Here is a 16,062-nt window from a genome sequence, read left to right as displayed (position 1 = left end):
TCGGATTCAGGTCTGGGGAACGGGCGGGCCAGTCCATAGCTTCAATGCCTTCATCTTGCAGGAACTGCTGACACACTCTAGCCACATGAGGTCTGGCATTGTCCTGCATTAGGAGGAACCCAGGGCCAACCGCACCAGCATATGGTCTCACAAGGGGTCTGAGGATCTCATCTCGGTACCTAATGGCAGTCAGGCTACCTCTGGCGAGCACATGGAGGGCTGTGCGATCCTCCAAAGAAATACCACCCCACACCATTACTAACCCACTGCCAAACCGGTCATGCTGAAGGATGTTGCAGGCAGCAGATCGCACTCCACGGTGTCTCCAGACTCTGTCACGTCTGTCAGATGTGCTCAGTGTGAACCTGCTTTCATCTGTGAAGAGCACAGGGCGCCAGTGGCGACTTTGCCAATCCTGGTGTGCTGTGGCAAATGCCAAGCGTCCTGCATGGTGTTGGGCTGTGAGCACAACCCCCATCTGTGGACGTCGGGCCCTCATGGAGTCGGTTTCTTGTGCAGACACGTGCAAATTTTTGGCCTGCTGGATGTCATTTTGCAGGGCTCTGGCAGTGCTCCTCCTGTTCCTCCTTGCACAAAGGCGGAGGTAGCTGTCCTGCTGCTGGGTTGTTGCCCTCCTACGGCCCCCTCCACGTCTCCTGGTGTACTGGCCTGTTTCCTGGTAGCACCTCCAGCCTTTGGACACTACGCTGACAAACACAGCAAACCTTCTTGCCACAGCTCGCATTGATGTGCCATCCTGGATGAGCGGCACTACCTGAGCAACTTCTGTGGGTTGTAGAGTCCGTCTTATGCTACCACGAGTGTGAAAGCACAACTAACATTCAAAAGTGACCAAAACATCAGCCAGAAAGCATTGGTACTGAGATGTGGTCTGTGGTCCCCACATGCAGAACCACTCCTTTATTGAGGGTGTCTTGATAATTGCCAATAATTTCCATCTATTGTCTATTCCATTTTAACAATAGCATGTGAAATTGACTGTCAATCAGTGTTGCTTCCTAAGTGGACAGTTTGATTTCACAGAAGTTTGATGTACTTGGAGCTATATTCTGTTGTTTAAGTGTTCCCTTTATTTTTTTGAGCAGTGTATAAAATAACATAAAAAATGAAACATTGAAAAATACATTTAACATATAAACCTGATTTAAACAACTCTTTCGATGACACATTACCTTTAAGTTGTGAACAAAATAATAAAATACAATTGAATCATTTTTGTTGGCCACTCAATTATTTATCAATTATCATGTGGTGGTCAAAGATATCACACTGGGGCAGATTTTCTAATCCTGCTTAACTCCTTAAGGATCGTAGTGATTTTTCATTTTTTAGCTTAAATTTTTTTCTCTATTTCTTCCAAGGGCCTTAACCTCATTTCAATACTTCCATCCACATGTCTGTACGAGGGCTTATTTTTATGGGACAAATTGTTTTTTTAAATTACACCATTCATATTACCATATAAAGTACTGAAAAATGGGAAATTAAAATTCCAAGTGGAGAAAATTGTGAGAAAAAAACGCAATTCCACAATTCCGTTTTTTTGGGTTTTGTTTTTATGGCATTGTTTGTGCAGTAAAAATGACCTGGAAATATGATTATCCAGGTCACTAAAATTATGTTGATACCAAACTTGCATAGTACACTGCTCAAAAAAATAAAGGGAACACTTAAACAGAATATAACTCCAAGTAAATCAAACTTCTGTGAAATAAAACTGTCCACTTAGGAAGCAACACTGATTGAGGGTATGTGCACACGATGCAGAAATGAAGCAGAAAATTTCTGCATCATTTCTGCATCTCCCTGGCAGAAAAAACGCATGCAGATTGTGCATGCGTTTTTCCTGCAGAATACATGCGGATCCACATGCAGATTCACATGCGTTTCCGCATGCAGATTGACAAGCGCTTTCCAGGCGATTTTAGCATCACCTGGAAAGTGCTTGACAACTAGGTCACACTATATAAATCCATGCAAACAGCATGGATTTATATAGTGTGACCCGAGAGAGTGTATATACTTACCTCCGATGGCCCGCGCTGTCCTGCTTTACAAAGTTCCTGGCTGCCGGCAACTTTGAATTGAAAGACCTGCCGACGTCAGCGTCACGTGACCCGTCACATGACTCTGACGTCAGCGCAGGTCCTACAACTCACTGCAAGTGCCGGGAACCAAGCGGGAGCGCTGCGTGGGCCGACAGAAGGTAAGAATACATTTATTTTTTATTTTATTCTTGTTTTACAGCTTTTTTAATGGTACCTGGGTGTGGATGAGACTCTCCTCTCCTCCACACTCGGGTACCATCCGCATATTAGAACGCGCCAATAGCGCAAGTACAGATGCTGTCTTGCGGAATTGGCGCGTTCTAATGCAAGTCAATGGCGGCGAAATCGCCGCGTTTCCGCAAAATTAATTGACATGCTGCGGATTTTTGACCGCAGCGTTTACGCTGCGGAAAAATCCGCATCATGGGCACAGCACATGCGGATTTCCATTGGGGAACATTGCTTCCCTTCTACCATGCGTTTTTCATGCGTTTCCGCGGCGTTTACGCAACTGCAAAAACGCCGCGGAAACGCATGAAATACGCATCGTGTGAACTCAGCCTGACAATCAATTTCACATGCTGTTGTGCAAATGGAATACACAATAGATGGAAATTATTGGCAATTATCAAGACACCCTCAAAGGAGTGGTTCTGCAGGTGGGGACCACAGACCACATCTCAGTACCAATGCTTTCTGGCTGATGTTTTGGTCACTTTTGAATGTTGGTTCTGCTTTCACACTCGTGGTAGCATGAGACGGAATCTACAACTCACAGAAGTTGCTCAGATGTGCCATCCTGGATGAGCTGCACTATCAATGCGAGCTGTGGCAAAAAGGTTTGCTGTGTCTGTCAGCGTAGTGTCCAGAGGCTGGAGGCACTACCAGGAGACAGGCCAGTACATCAGGAAACATGGAGGGGGCCGTAGGAGGGCAACAACCCAGCAGCAGGACTTCTACCTCCACCTTTGTGCAAGGAGGAACAGGAGGAGCACTGCCAGAGCCCTGCAAAATGACCTCCAGCAGGCCACAAATGTGCACGTGTCTGCACAAACGATTAGAAACTGACTCCATGAGGGTGGTATGAGCGCCCGACGTCCACAGATGGGGGTTGTGCTCACAGCCCAACACCGTGCAGGATGCTTGGCATTTGCCACAGAACACCAGGATTGCCAAAGTCGCCACTGGCGCCCTGTGCTCTTCACAGATGAAAGCAGGTTCACACTGAGCACATGTGACAGAGTCTGGAGAGGCCGTGGAGAGCGATCTGCTGCTTACAACATCCTTCAGCATGACCGGTTTGGCAGTGGATCAGTAATGGTGTGGGGTGGCATTTCTTTGGAGGGCCGCACAGCCCTCCATGTGCTCACCAGAGGTAGCCTGGCTGCCATTAGGTACCGAGATGAGATCCTCAGACCCCTTGTGAGACCATATGCTGGTGCGGTTGGCCCGGGTTCCTCCTAATGCAGGACAATGCCAGACCTCATGTGGCTGGTGTTATGAACTGCTACAAACACTAAGGAAAGGTAGGAAAACTGTCCCTACAATAGGACTAAGCTGATTCCCTACGATGCAGCGGGGGACCTGTTCCTTGTGAACAGACCCGCCTAAGTCCTCGGCTAGTCTGAACGCAGACCTATAGATATAAGGGAGGGGTTCCTACAAGAACTAAGGACTGGGATATAGTTGGACACCTCCTAGCAGAAATTGTAGCAGAGCAAAGACAAACAAATAAACAGAAGTACTAGTGGTCAAAAGACCAAGCAAACTACAGAGTAAGGTACAAAGCACCTGGCTAGCTTAAGAGTAAAAGTAACACTGAAGTCCAGCAAGGCCAGGAGGGCGGAGCTGGATTATATAGGCAAAAAGTCATGTGACCAGCAAAATAGAAAAAGCTAACAGGAGGGTTCTAACAGTACCCCCTCTTCTATGAGGATCCTCCGGATCCTCCAGGCCCAGGTCTATCAGGAAACCTCCTGTGAAACGCTCCGACAAGTCTAGGAGCAGAGACATCATCCGCCCTTACCCAGGAGTTATCCTCGGGACCGAAACCTTTCCAAGCGACGAGATACTGCAATCTCCCTCTATGCCATCTAGAATTAAGAATGCGAGAAATTTCATATTCACCGTCTTCCTCCACCGGAGGAACAGAGACAGTGGCGTCCCTATCAGAAACATCAGCTTTTTTCAATAAGGAAACATGAAACACCGGATTAATCTTCCAGGAGGTAGGAACCTCCAACCTAACAGTAGATTGGTTAACTACCTGAAGCACCTTAAACGGACCTACAAACTTCGGGCCCAATTTCTTAGAAGGAATCCTCAACCGCAGATTCCTAGAGGACAACCAAACCATGTCACCAACAGTAAACAAAACCTCTTGACGTTTCCTGTCAAAGTACCTCTTGGATTTTTTGTTAGCCTCTTGAAGGTTATGACGTACATCAGTCCAAACTCTCTCCAAATCACCGGAAAAATTCTCCTCCTCCGGCACAGCCGATACCAATTTGGAGAATGACCCAAACGACTGATGTCTCCCAGTACAACAAAAAAAAGAACACCCACAGATGAGGATGTATGGTTGTTAAGAGCAAATTCAGCCAGTGGCAGAAACTCAGACCACCCCTCTTGATTGTCAGCCACAAAACAACGCAAAAACTGCTCAACATCCTGGTTCTTTCTTTCTGTCTGTCCATTAGACTCAGGATGATAACCAGACGAAAATGACAAATGGACTCCCAACCTGTCACAAAAGGCACGCCAAAAACGAGCCACGAACTGAGGTCTCCTATCAGAAACAATGTCTGTAGGAACGCCATGGAGCCTGACAATTTCTTTAACAAAAGCCTTAGCGAGTGTCTTGGCGCAGGGCCGTTTGATGAAGGGAACCATGTGACACATCTTGCTAAAACGGTCCACGACCACCCAGATAACAGTGAAACCCTCAGAGGCAGGAAGGTCAGTAATAAAATCCATAGCAAGGAGCACTAGGAACCTCCAGAGGGCAAAGCAACCCCGCAGCAGGAGCATGTGAAGACTTAGATCTAGCACACACAGTACATTGACGTAGCCACTTAATGACTTCCTTCTGCCTCCCAGGCCACCAAAAACTGCGACCTACAAGTCTCTTAGTCTCCGAAATTCCTGGATGACCTGCCACCCGAGACTCATGACACTCCACAAACAAATCTCTCCTAAAGTTCCCAGGCACAAACAACCTCCCATGGGGAGTGTTAGATGGGGCATCCTCCTGGGCTTTCAGAATCCCATCTTCCAAAACGGAGTCCAATGCTGCTATCACAACACCTTCCTGTAAAATGCTCTCCTCCTCCTCGGTACCAACCATGGGAGAAAAACTGCGAGATAAAGCATCAGCTTTTACATTCATGGTACCCGGGATGTAAGTAACAGAAAAATTAAACCGCGAAAAAAAAGTGCCCACCTAGCTTGACGGGCATTCAAGCGCTTGGCAGCATCAAGATAGATCAGATTCTTATGATCAGTAAAAACCTGAATGGGAAATTTAGCACCTTCCAAGAGATGACGCCAATGTTCAAATGCGAGTTTAATCGCCAACAATTCCCGATTACCGACATCGTAATTAAGTTCGGTCACAGAAAATTTTTTTGAAAAAAAAAGCACAGGGATGTACTCCATCCTTGTTTTCCTGAGACAAAACAGCACCGACCCCCACCGAAGAAGCATCAACCTCGACCAAAAAAGGCTTGGTCTCATCAGGCTGCATAAGGATGGGGGCAGAACTGAACCTCTCCTTGAGATACACAAAAGCTTCAATGGCCTCAGTAGTCCACTGGACCGTATTCGCACCTTTCCTGGTGAGATCGGTCAGCGGCTTAACAATTATAGGAAAATTCTTAATGAATTTTCTGTAATAATTGGCAAAACCCAAAAATCTCTAGGCCATTCCTGCACCGCCTGAACCTTCACCGGGTCCATTTCAAAGCCCTCGATGGAGATAATGTAGCCCAAAAAACTAATTCTCTGCACAGCGAACTCACATTTCTCCAGCTTAGCAAAAAGTGAATTGTCGCTTAACAACTGCAATACCTCACGTACGCTCTGCCAATGAGACTCCAGATCCGGCGCAAAAATCAAAATGTCATCCAAATACACCACCACATTCTTACCGATCAACGGTCTTAGGATGTCATTAATAAGGTTCTGAAAAAACGCTGGTGCGTTGGTAAGACCAAAGGGCATAACCAGATTCTCAAAATGACCCACTGGAGTGTTAAAAGCAGTTTTCCACTCATCACCTTCCTTCATACGTAACAAATTGTATGCCCCCCGGAGATCAATCTTAGAGAACCACTTGGCCCCCACTAACTGGTTGAACAAGTCAGGAATTAATGGCAGTGGGTAGGAATTGCGTACTGTAATTTTATTAATTTCGCGAAAGTCCAGACATGGACGTAAAACCGCCGTCCTTTTGTTTTTACAAAAAAAAATCCAACAGCCACAGATGACTTAGAAGGTCTAATGTGACCGGCGGCCAAGCTTGTCTGTATGTATTCCTCCAAGGCCTTTCTCTCAGGGATAGTAAGATTAAATAAGCGACTCTTGGGAAGAGTTGCTCCAGGGACAAACTCAATAGTACAATCATAGTCCCTATGAGGAGGCAAAACTTGCGACTCCTCCTCAGAAAAAACCTTCCAAAAATCCTGAATAGGTACAGGTAATTCCCCTCTTTCCACAGCAGCAATGCGACCGTTACAACATCTATCATAACACTTAGGACTCCAAGACTTAATTTCATTGGTAGACCAGTCCAGTATAGGATTGTGCAATGTTAACCAAGGTAACCCCAAAACCACTGGAGCATGCAAATTATTTAATACCGCCAAATCCAAATTCTCTTGGTGGATACAATTAATGGTGAGGGGAAATGCTAAAACCTTGTGAGTAATACCTTTCAAGGGAGAGCCATCAACAGCAACCACAGAAATAGGAGATGACAAAAGTTTGGATTCAAATTTAAATTTTTCCAAAAAACCCTCATCAATCACATTGAGTGTAGAACCACAATCCACAAATACCCGAAATTCAATCAACTCCTCCTGGAATGAGGTGCTTCCAGAAACAAATACTCCTTTTGAGTTTAAACACGCTATGCCGGCGTAACTGACCTCTTTTTTTTTTTTTCTTTGTTCAAACGAAGCACACAGTTCTTAATAAAGTGGTCAGATTTACCGCAATAAAAACACAATCCTTTTAGCAAACCTGCGGTCTTTTTCCTGAGAGTGGGGTGACATCGCCCCAATCTCCATTGGTTCTCCACCCTCCGAACAGACCCTCTGAAAACTAGGAGCTGCCATAGCAGTAGATTTCTCTTCATTACTCCTAGCACGCAGTCTCCTGTCCACACGTATGGCTAATTGCATTGCCTCCTGCAAGGTTCCAGGTTTTGGGAAGGCAATCAGCAGATCCTTAACCCTTTCACCTAGACCAGCAAGAAACAAACATTTTAATGCTGAGTCATTCCATTCCACTTCAGCCGACCATCTTCTGAAGTATGTACAATAATTTTCCACATCACCTGATCCCTGCTTCAAACGTCTTAATTCAGTTTCAGCAGATGAGACTCGATCAGGATCATCATACAACAACCCCACAGCAGAAAAAAAAACTTCCACAGATCTAAAACACGGATCATTAGGTTGTAGAGAAAAGGCCCATCCCTGTGGTTCTTTGCACAAAAGTGACATTATAAACCCAATGCGCTGTGATTCATTCCCCGAGGATCTTGGTCTTAAACGAAAATATAATATACAAGCGTTTTTAAAGGAAAAAAAATCTTGCCGTTTACCATAAAAAAAAAAATCTGGAAGTCCTACCTTCGGTTCGACAAAATGCGCTCCAGGACAACTGCTCACTTGTTGCTGAAGCTCGGCCACCTCCAAAGACAGTCCCTGCAGGTGTTGAGCCAACTCCTGAACCGACACCATGCTGAAATCAGGATTTCTTTCCTTAGAGTGTTTTATTTTTGGGCTGGACTTACTGTTATGAACTGCTACAAACACTAAGGAAAGATAGGAAAACTGTCCCTACAATAGGACTAAGCTGATTCCCTACGATGCAGCGGGGGACCTGTTCCTTGTGAACAGACCCGCCTAAGTCCTCAGCTAGTCTGAACGCAGACCTATAGATATAAGGGAGGGGTCCCTACAAGAACTAAGGACTGGGATATAGTTGGACACCTCCTAGCAGAAACTGTAGCAGAGCAAAGACAAACAAACAAACAAAAGTACAAGTGGTCAAAGACCAAGCAAACTTCAGAGTAAGGTGCAAAGCACCTGGCTAGCTTAAGAGTAAAAGTAACACTGAAGTCCATCAAGGCCAGGAGGGCGGAGCTGGATTATATAGGCAAAAAGTCATGTGACCAGCAAAATAGAAAAAACTAACAGGAGGGTTCTAACAGCTGGAGTGTGTCAGCAGTTCCTGCAAGATGAAGGCATTGAAGCTATGGACTGGCCCGCCTGTTCCCCAGACCTGAATCCGATTGACCACATCTGGGACATCATGTCTTGCTCCATCCACCAATGTCACGTTGCACCACAGACTGTCAAGGAGTTGGCGGACGCTTTAGTCCAGGTCTGGGAGGAGATCCCACAGGAGACCATCCACAACCTCATCAGGAGCATGCCCAGGCGTTGTAGGGAGGTCATACAGGCACGTGGAGGCCACACACAATACTGAGCCTCATTTTGACTTGTTTTAAGGACATTACATCAAGGTTTTTTCCACTTTAATTTTGGGGGTGACTCCAAATCCAGGCCTCCATTGGTTAATAAATTTGATTTCCATTGATGATTTTTGTGTGATTTTGTTGTCAGCACATTCAACTTTGTACAGAACAAAGTATTCAATGAGAATATTTCATTCATTCAGATCTAAGATGTGTTATTTGAGTGTTCCCTTTATTTTTTTGAGCAGTGTATTTTTGTATGAAAGTGGTGAAAAAGAAATTCTGAAATTCGTAAAAATAAAAAAATTGTTTGTCGCCATTTTCCGATAAGCATAACCATTTTGTTTTATGGTTGATGGAGCTGTGTGTTTCTGAAGGGTGACTTGGTGTTTGCATTGGTACTATTTTGGGGTTCATACAACATTTTGATAATTTCTTATTGCATTTTTTGAGGAGCTGTGGCAATAAAAAAAGCCATTCTGAAATTTCATTTTTTTTTTCTATTTTACCGATTGGATTAATTATATATTTTGATAGATATGAATTTTATGGACTCAGCGATACCACATATGCATAAATTAATATATATATTTTTTAAAGGTGGGTAATTCAAATTTTTATGTTTTAGTTTGTTAATATTGCTTAAAAACTTCTTTTTTCGACTTTTTACTGGATTTGTTAGTCTCCTTAGGGGACTTTAACCTGCGATCATCCGATCGCTTGTGCTATAGACAGCAATGCCACAATATTGCTGAAAATAGCACAAATCAAGGGCTCCTATGAACACCAGCCGGAAGCTGCCATTCACAGGCGTACCATCATGACAGGTATGGGGATCTTTAGCAGAGATTCCATGGTAAATGTAAAATTAAAGAAGCACTCCTGCTCATTTTCCCTTTCTACTCCGTGAATTCTCATCTTTTCCATTAGGTCTATGACATCACATGATTAAAAACTGACCAGCTGAATCCTTCTAATCTCAATGTAGAAACCGGAGGTCAAGTTTTTCTGTAGGACTCATTAGTCACAGCAAAAGTCTATGGCAGGGGAGGAGGAGCAGCTGGGTCAGGAGTTGAAGAGGGGGATGAGTCATGCAGGGACAAGAGAATTCCTGTTTCTACATAGAGAAAACAGAAGAATTATCTGGGTAGAAGGGCAAAATGAGCAATTGTAAGTACACAGTGCTATCTAATATGAAGATTGCAATATATTAAAAGAATAAAAACTGTGATGGGAGGAAGAATACTTCTTTAAATTAAACAGAGCCCATCAGGACAATTTTACTAATGAATCTAGCAGGATGGCTGTATAGATCCTACAAAAATACAACAACAATAAGTAGTAATCAGATGTGCCAGTTATGAAGCGTTGAAGCCACAAGCAAAATAACCTGGAAGTGTATTGGTGGGTCTTATCGACGGACTTCCAAGCTAGTTTGAATATGACTTAAAAGCTTCATTACTCAGCATTGTCAAATCTGATTACTACAAATTAGGTATAATCTATATTGTTGTTTTGCAACCTACACAGCCATATTGCTAGTTTCATTAGTAAAATTGTTCTTAGAGGTTCCCCTTACCTTTATGATTTGACTTCTATAATAATATGTACACATGTATGTATGTATACTGCTTTATCTTAGGCCTGTGTTCACTGCTTAGAAATATGTCTGTTCTGATAGATCCATCGCTATATGAGACCAGGTGTATCTGCGATTTTGTGAAACAGATGTTAAACCGGTTTGATACTCATGTTTAGAAGAGCTCCTCTTGTATTTCTCTAATAGTTCTCTCTGGATCGGATACTGTCTAAACTCACTCTAACTGGACAACAATGGGAAAAAGAATCCTTAACCATTCATCAGCAACACAAGCATATGCTTCAAGATTGTGGACTAAATCCTTTGGATATCTGAGCCAAAAATTCTGTAATCAAGACCTCATTCAGACTTGATTTTTTTTCTCTGGCACACAAAACATTCCAACTTTCATCATTGTGTTTTTCATTAGAGTTTTGACAATGTTTGGTCAGTGTGTCAGTTTTTACCATCAGAGATTGACCAGAGTTTCAGCAGTATTTGGGTATGTGCACATTATGTTTTTCTCTGCTGGACAAAAAACAGAAATTGCTCAAATGAATGGACATATTCATTTCTATGTAAAAATGACTTGCTGTGCTTATGTTCAGGCTTTTGAACATCTTTTAACCATATTAAGTTTTTAAAAACTTCAAGCAGTTAAAAGAAGTGACGTCTATTCTTTTGTCATTTTCTGCTCAGAAGATTCTGTGTATTTTACAATAAAATTCAATGGCAAAGCTCAAATATGCTAAGAAGGCACACAAACCTGTTTGGAGCGTTTTGAGTAGTGTTGAGCCACCCCCGTAGTGTTCGGGTTCGGTTCGGTTCGTCGAACACCGGGATGTTCGAGGAACTGTTCGTCGAACTGTTCGTCGAACACCTTAGAACACCGTCGAACACCGTTAAAACCAATGGCAGGCAAACAAAAACACATAGAAACACATAGAAAACACCTGCAAAGGTGTCCAAAAGCTGACAAACTGCTCAGAAGACACTCTCTTTAAAAAAGCCGGCCGGCAAATTCAGCAGCGGCATACACCGGTACCCGACAATTTAGACAAGAAGGAATAGAGCATCACACATAGATTAGATAGATAGAAACATGTCAGTCACACATATAAGAAGCACAGTGACAGTGTTGGTTACTGTACTTGTCATTTAGTGTAAAGGATTTATTTAAAAAAATAATAGTGTTTTCATGCACTGTCTCTTTAAAAAAGCCGGCCGGCAATTCAGCAGCGGTACCCGACAATTTATAACAGACAGAATAGAGCTTCACACATAGATTAGATAGATAGAAACATGTCAGTCACATATATATGAAGTACAGTGATAGTGTTGGTTACTGTACTTGTCATTTAGTATTAAAATAAAGGATTTATTATTAAAAAAATTGGCGTGGGGTTCCCCTTAATTTTAGGCTCTAGCGGAGGTTAAGCAGACGGCTGGGGCAGATGTTTGAAGCCTGGGAAGGGGGTAATACCCACGGAGCTTCCCAGGCTACTAATATCAGCCCTCAGCTGAATACATAGCCTTTACTAGCTATTAAAATGGGGGACCCCCCCAAAAAAATGACGTGGGGTCCCCCCTAATTTAATAGCTAGCAAAGGCTAGGCAGACAGCTGGGGGCTGATATTAATAGCCCAGGAAGGGAACCATGAATATTGGCCCCCTCCCAGGCTAGAAACACCAGCCGTCAGCCGCCCCAGAAATGGCGCATTCATAGGATGCGCCAATTCTGGCACTTAGCCTCGCTCTTCCACGCTGCCCTGGTGCGGTGGCAGGGGGTAATAGGGTTGGGGTTGATGTCAGCTTATAATGCCAGCTGACATCAAGCCCAGGTTAGTAATGGAGAGGCGTCTATAAGACACCCCCATTACTAACCCCATAGTCAAAGTTAAAAAAAACACAAACACCCAGAATAAAGTCCTTTAATTGAAATAAAGACACAATCCTTTATTGTTCTAAATTAAACCATACTTACCATCACGCCCATTCCAGCTGAAGCCAACGATCTCCTGCAATAAAAGAAAAATAATAAAGCAACCTCATCCTTACCTTTCCATGGTTCCCACGACAGCTTCAGCTCTGCTACATCGAGATGACAGGCTGGACCGCAGCAGAACGCTGCCATCCAGCCTCTCATCCCGCAGACACTGAGAAGCGCAGGCTTGCTTGCGCTGCTCAGCGTCTCTCTGTGACGACATCCAGATGAGCCGAGTTCATGTCCAATGAACTCGGCTCACCTCATGCACGTCACTGACAGCGTGGGAAAATTCTCACGCTGAAGCGGTGAGTGCAGGAGAATTCTCCCACGCTGTCAGTGACGTGCATAAGGTGAGCTCATGTCCAATGAACTCAGCTCACCTCCTGCACGTCACTGACAGCGTGGGAGAATTCTCCTGCACTCAGCGCTTCAGCGTGAGAATTCTCCCACGCTGAAGCGCTGAGTGCAGGAGAATTTTCCCACGCTGTCAGTGACGTGCAGGAGGTGAGCTGAGTTCATTGGACATGAGCTCACCTCATGCACATCACTGACAGCGTGGGAGAATTCTCCTGCACTCAGCACTTCAGCGTGAGAATTTTCCCACGCTGTCAGTGACGTGCATGAGGTGAGCCGAGTTCATTGGACATGACCTCGGCTCATCTGGATGCCGTCACAGCGAGACAGTGAGGAGCGCAAGCATGCCTGCGCTTCTCAGTGTCTGCGAGATGACAGACTGGATGGCAGCGTTCTGCTGCGGTCCAGCCAGTCATCTCGATGTAGCAGAGCTGAAGCTGTCGTGGGAACCATGGAAAGGTAAGGATGAGGTTGGTTTATTATTTTTCTTTTATTGCAGGAGATCGTTGGCTTCAGCTGGAATGGGTGTGATGGTAAGTATGGTTTAATTTAGAACAATAAAGAATTGTGTCTTTATTTCAATTAAAGGACTTTATTCTGGGTGTTGTGTTTTTTTTAAATACTTTACTAGAAATTCATGGCGGTCATGTCTAATACTGGCGTGACCCCATGAATTTTGGGCTTGGGGCCAGCTGATAATACCAAGCTGGCCCTAACCCCTTTATTACCCAGTGAGCCACCGCACCAGGGCCCTGAATGAGTTGGGTACAGCGCCAGAAGATGGCGCTTCTATGAACGCGCCATTTTCCGGGGTGGCTGCGGACTGCAATTTGTAGCGGGGGGGGGCCCAGAAAGCTTGGGCCTCCCTGCGCTGCAGATTCCAGCCCCCAGCTGCCTAGTTGTACCTGGCTGGACACAAAAATAGGGCGAAGCCCCACGTACTTTTTTTTTAATTATTTCATGAAATTCATGAAATAATTAAGAAAAAAAGGCCTTCCCTATATTGTTGTGTCCGGCCAGGTACAAATAGGCAGCTGGTGGTTGGGGGCAGCCCGTTCCTGCCTGCTGTACCTGGCTGGACACTAATATAGTGCGAAGCCCCACTTCAATTTTTTTAAATTATTTCAGGAAATTCATGAAATAATTTAAAAAAAATTGACGTGGGGCTTCGCACTATATTTGTGTCCAGCCAGGTACAGCAGGCAGGAACGGGCTGCCCCCAACCACCAGCTGCCTATTTGTACCTGGCCGGACACAACAATATAGGGAAGCCCTTTTTTTCTTAATTATTTCATGAAATAATTTAAAGAAAATTGACGTGGGGCTTCGCCCTGTTTTTGTGTCCAGCCAGGTACAACTAGGCACCTGGGGGCTGGAATCCGCAGCGCAGGGAGGCCCAAGCTTTCTGGGCCACCCCCGCTGCAAATTGCAGTCCGCAGCCACCCCGGAAAATGGCGCGTTCATAGAAGCGCCATCTTCTGGCGCTGTACCCAACTCATCCAGGGCCCTGATGCGGTGGCTCACTGGGTAATAAAGGGGTTAGGGCCAGCTTGGCATTATCAGCTGGCCCTAAGCCCGAAATTCATGGGGTCACGCCAATATTAGACATGACCACCATGAATTTCTAGTAAAGTATTTAAAAAAAAAACACAACACCCAGAAAAAAGTCCTTTAATTGAAATAAACACACAATTCTTTATTGTTCTAAATTAAACCATACTTACCATCACGCCCATTCCAGCTGAAGCCAACGATCTCCTGCAATAAAAGAAAAATAATAAAGCAACCTCATCCTTACCTTTCCATGGTTCCCACGACAGCTTCAGCTCTGCTACATCGAGATGACAGGCTGGACCGCAGCAGAACGCTGCCATCCAGCCTCTCATCCCGCAGACACTGAGAAGCGCAGGCTTGCTTGCGCTGCTCAGCGTCTCTCTGTGACGACATCCAGATGAGCCGAGTTCATGTCCAATGAACTCGGCTCACCTCATGCACGTCACTGACAGCGTGGGAAAATTCTCACGCTGAAGCGCTGAGTGCAGGAGAATTCTCCCACGCTGTCAGTGACGTGCATAAGGTGAGCTCATGTCCAATGAACTCAGCTCACCTCCTGCACGTCACTGACAGCGTGGGAGAATTCTCCTGCACTCAGCGCTTCAGCGTGAGAATTCTCCCACGCTGAAGCGCTGAGTGCAGGAGAATTTTCCCACGCTGTCAGTGACGTGCATAAGGTGAGCTCATGTCCAATGAACTCAGCTCACCTCCTGCACGTCACTGACAGCGTGGGAAAATTCTCCTGCACTCAGCGCTTCAGCGTGGGAGAATTCTCACACTGAAGCGCTGAGTGCAGGAGAATTCTCCCACGCTGTCAGTGACGTGCAGGAGGTGAGCTGAGTTCATTGGACATGAGCTCACCTTATGCACGTCACTGACAGCGTGGGAAAATTCTCCTGCACTCAGCGCTTCAGCGTGGGAGAATTCTCACGCTGAAGCGCTGAGTGCAGGAGAATTCTCCCACGCTGTCAGTGACGTGCAGGAGGTGAGCTGAGTTCATTGGACATGAGCTCACCTTATGCACGTCACTGACAGCGTGAGAGAATTCTCCTGCACTCAGCGCTTCAGCGTGAGAATTTTCCCACGCTGTCAGTGACGTGCATGAGGTGAGCCGAGTTCATTGGACATGAACTCGGCTCATCTGGATGTCGTCACAGAGAGACGCTGAGCAGCGCAAGCAAGCCTGCGCTTCTCAGTGTCTGCGGGATGAGAGGCTGGATGGCAGCGTTCTGCTGCGGTCCAGCCTGTCATCTCGATGTAGCAGAGCTGAAGCTGTCGTGGGAACCATGGAAAGGTAAGGATGAGGTTGCTTTATTATTTTTCTTTTATTGCAGGAGATCGTTGGCTTCAGCTGGAATGGGCGTGATGGTAAGTATGGTTTAATTTAGAACAATAAAGGATTGTGTCTTTATTTCAATTAAAGGACTTTATTCTGGGTGTTTGTGTTTTTTTTAACTTTGACTATGGGGTTAGTAATGGGGGTGTCTTATAGACGCCTCTCCATTACTAACCTGGGCTTGATGTCAGCTGGCATTATAAGCTGACATCAACCCCAACCCTATTACCCCCTGCCACCGCACCAGGGCAGCGTGGAAGAGCGAGGCTAAGTGCCAGAATTGGCGCATCCTATGAATGCGCCATTTCTGGGGCGGCTGACGGCTGGTGTTTCTAGCCTGGGAGGGGGCCAATATTCATGGCTCCCTTCCTGGGCTATTAATATCAGCCCCCAGCTGTCTGCCTAGCCTTTGCTAGCTATTAAATTAGGGGGGACCCCACGTCATTTTTTTGGGGGGGGTCCCCCATTTTAATAGCT

At 45.3% G+C, this 16,062-nt stretch overlaps 1 protein-coding gene across 2 annotated transcripts in view; it reads left to right on the top strand.

The window, feature by feature from the left end:
• DRC12 (dynein regulatory complex subunit 12 homolog) overlaps nucleotides 1-11,431 on the top strand; it is a 52,301-nt gene extending 40,870 nt beyond the window's left edge. For both annotated transcript variants that reach the window (XM_073657842.1, XM_073657841.1), the window contains one exon: nucleotides 10,562-11,431. In XM_073657842.1, coding sequence (XP_073513943.1) covers nucleotides 10,562-10,690 — 129 coding nt within the window. In that variant the 3' untranslated portion in view covers nucleotides 10,691-11,431. The remainder of the gene's footprint in view (nucleotides 1-10,561) is intronic.
• The last annotated feature ends 4,631 nt before the right edge of the window (nucleotides 11,432-16,062 follow it).

This window comes from Phyllobates terribilis, unplaced genomic scaffold (genome assembly GCF_046119375.1).
Source record: "Phyllobates terribilis strain yellow unplaced genomic scaffold, ASM4611937v1 Scaffold_12__6_contigs__length_324123572, whole genome shotgun sequence".
Classification (NCBI taxonomy): Eukaryota; Metazoa; Chordata; class Amphibia; order Anura; family Dendrobatidae; genus Phyllobates; species Phyllobates terribilis.
This window is presented reverse-complemented; position numbering and strand designations above follow the sequence as displayed.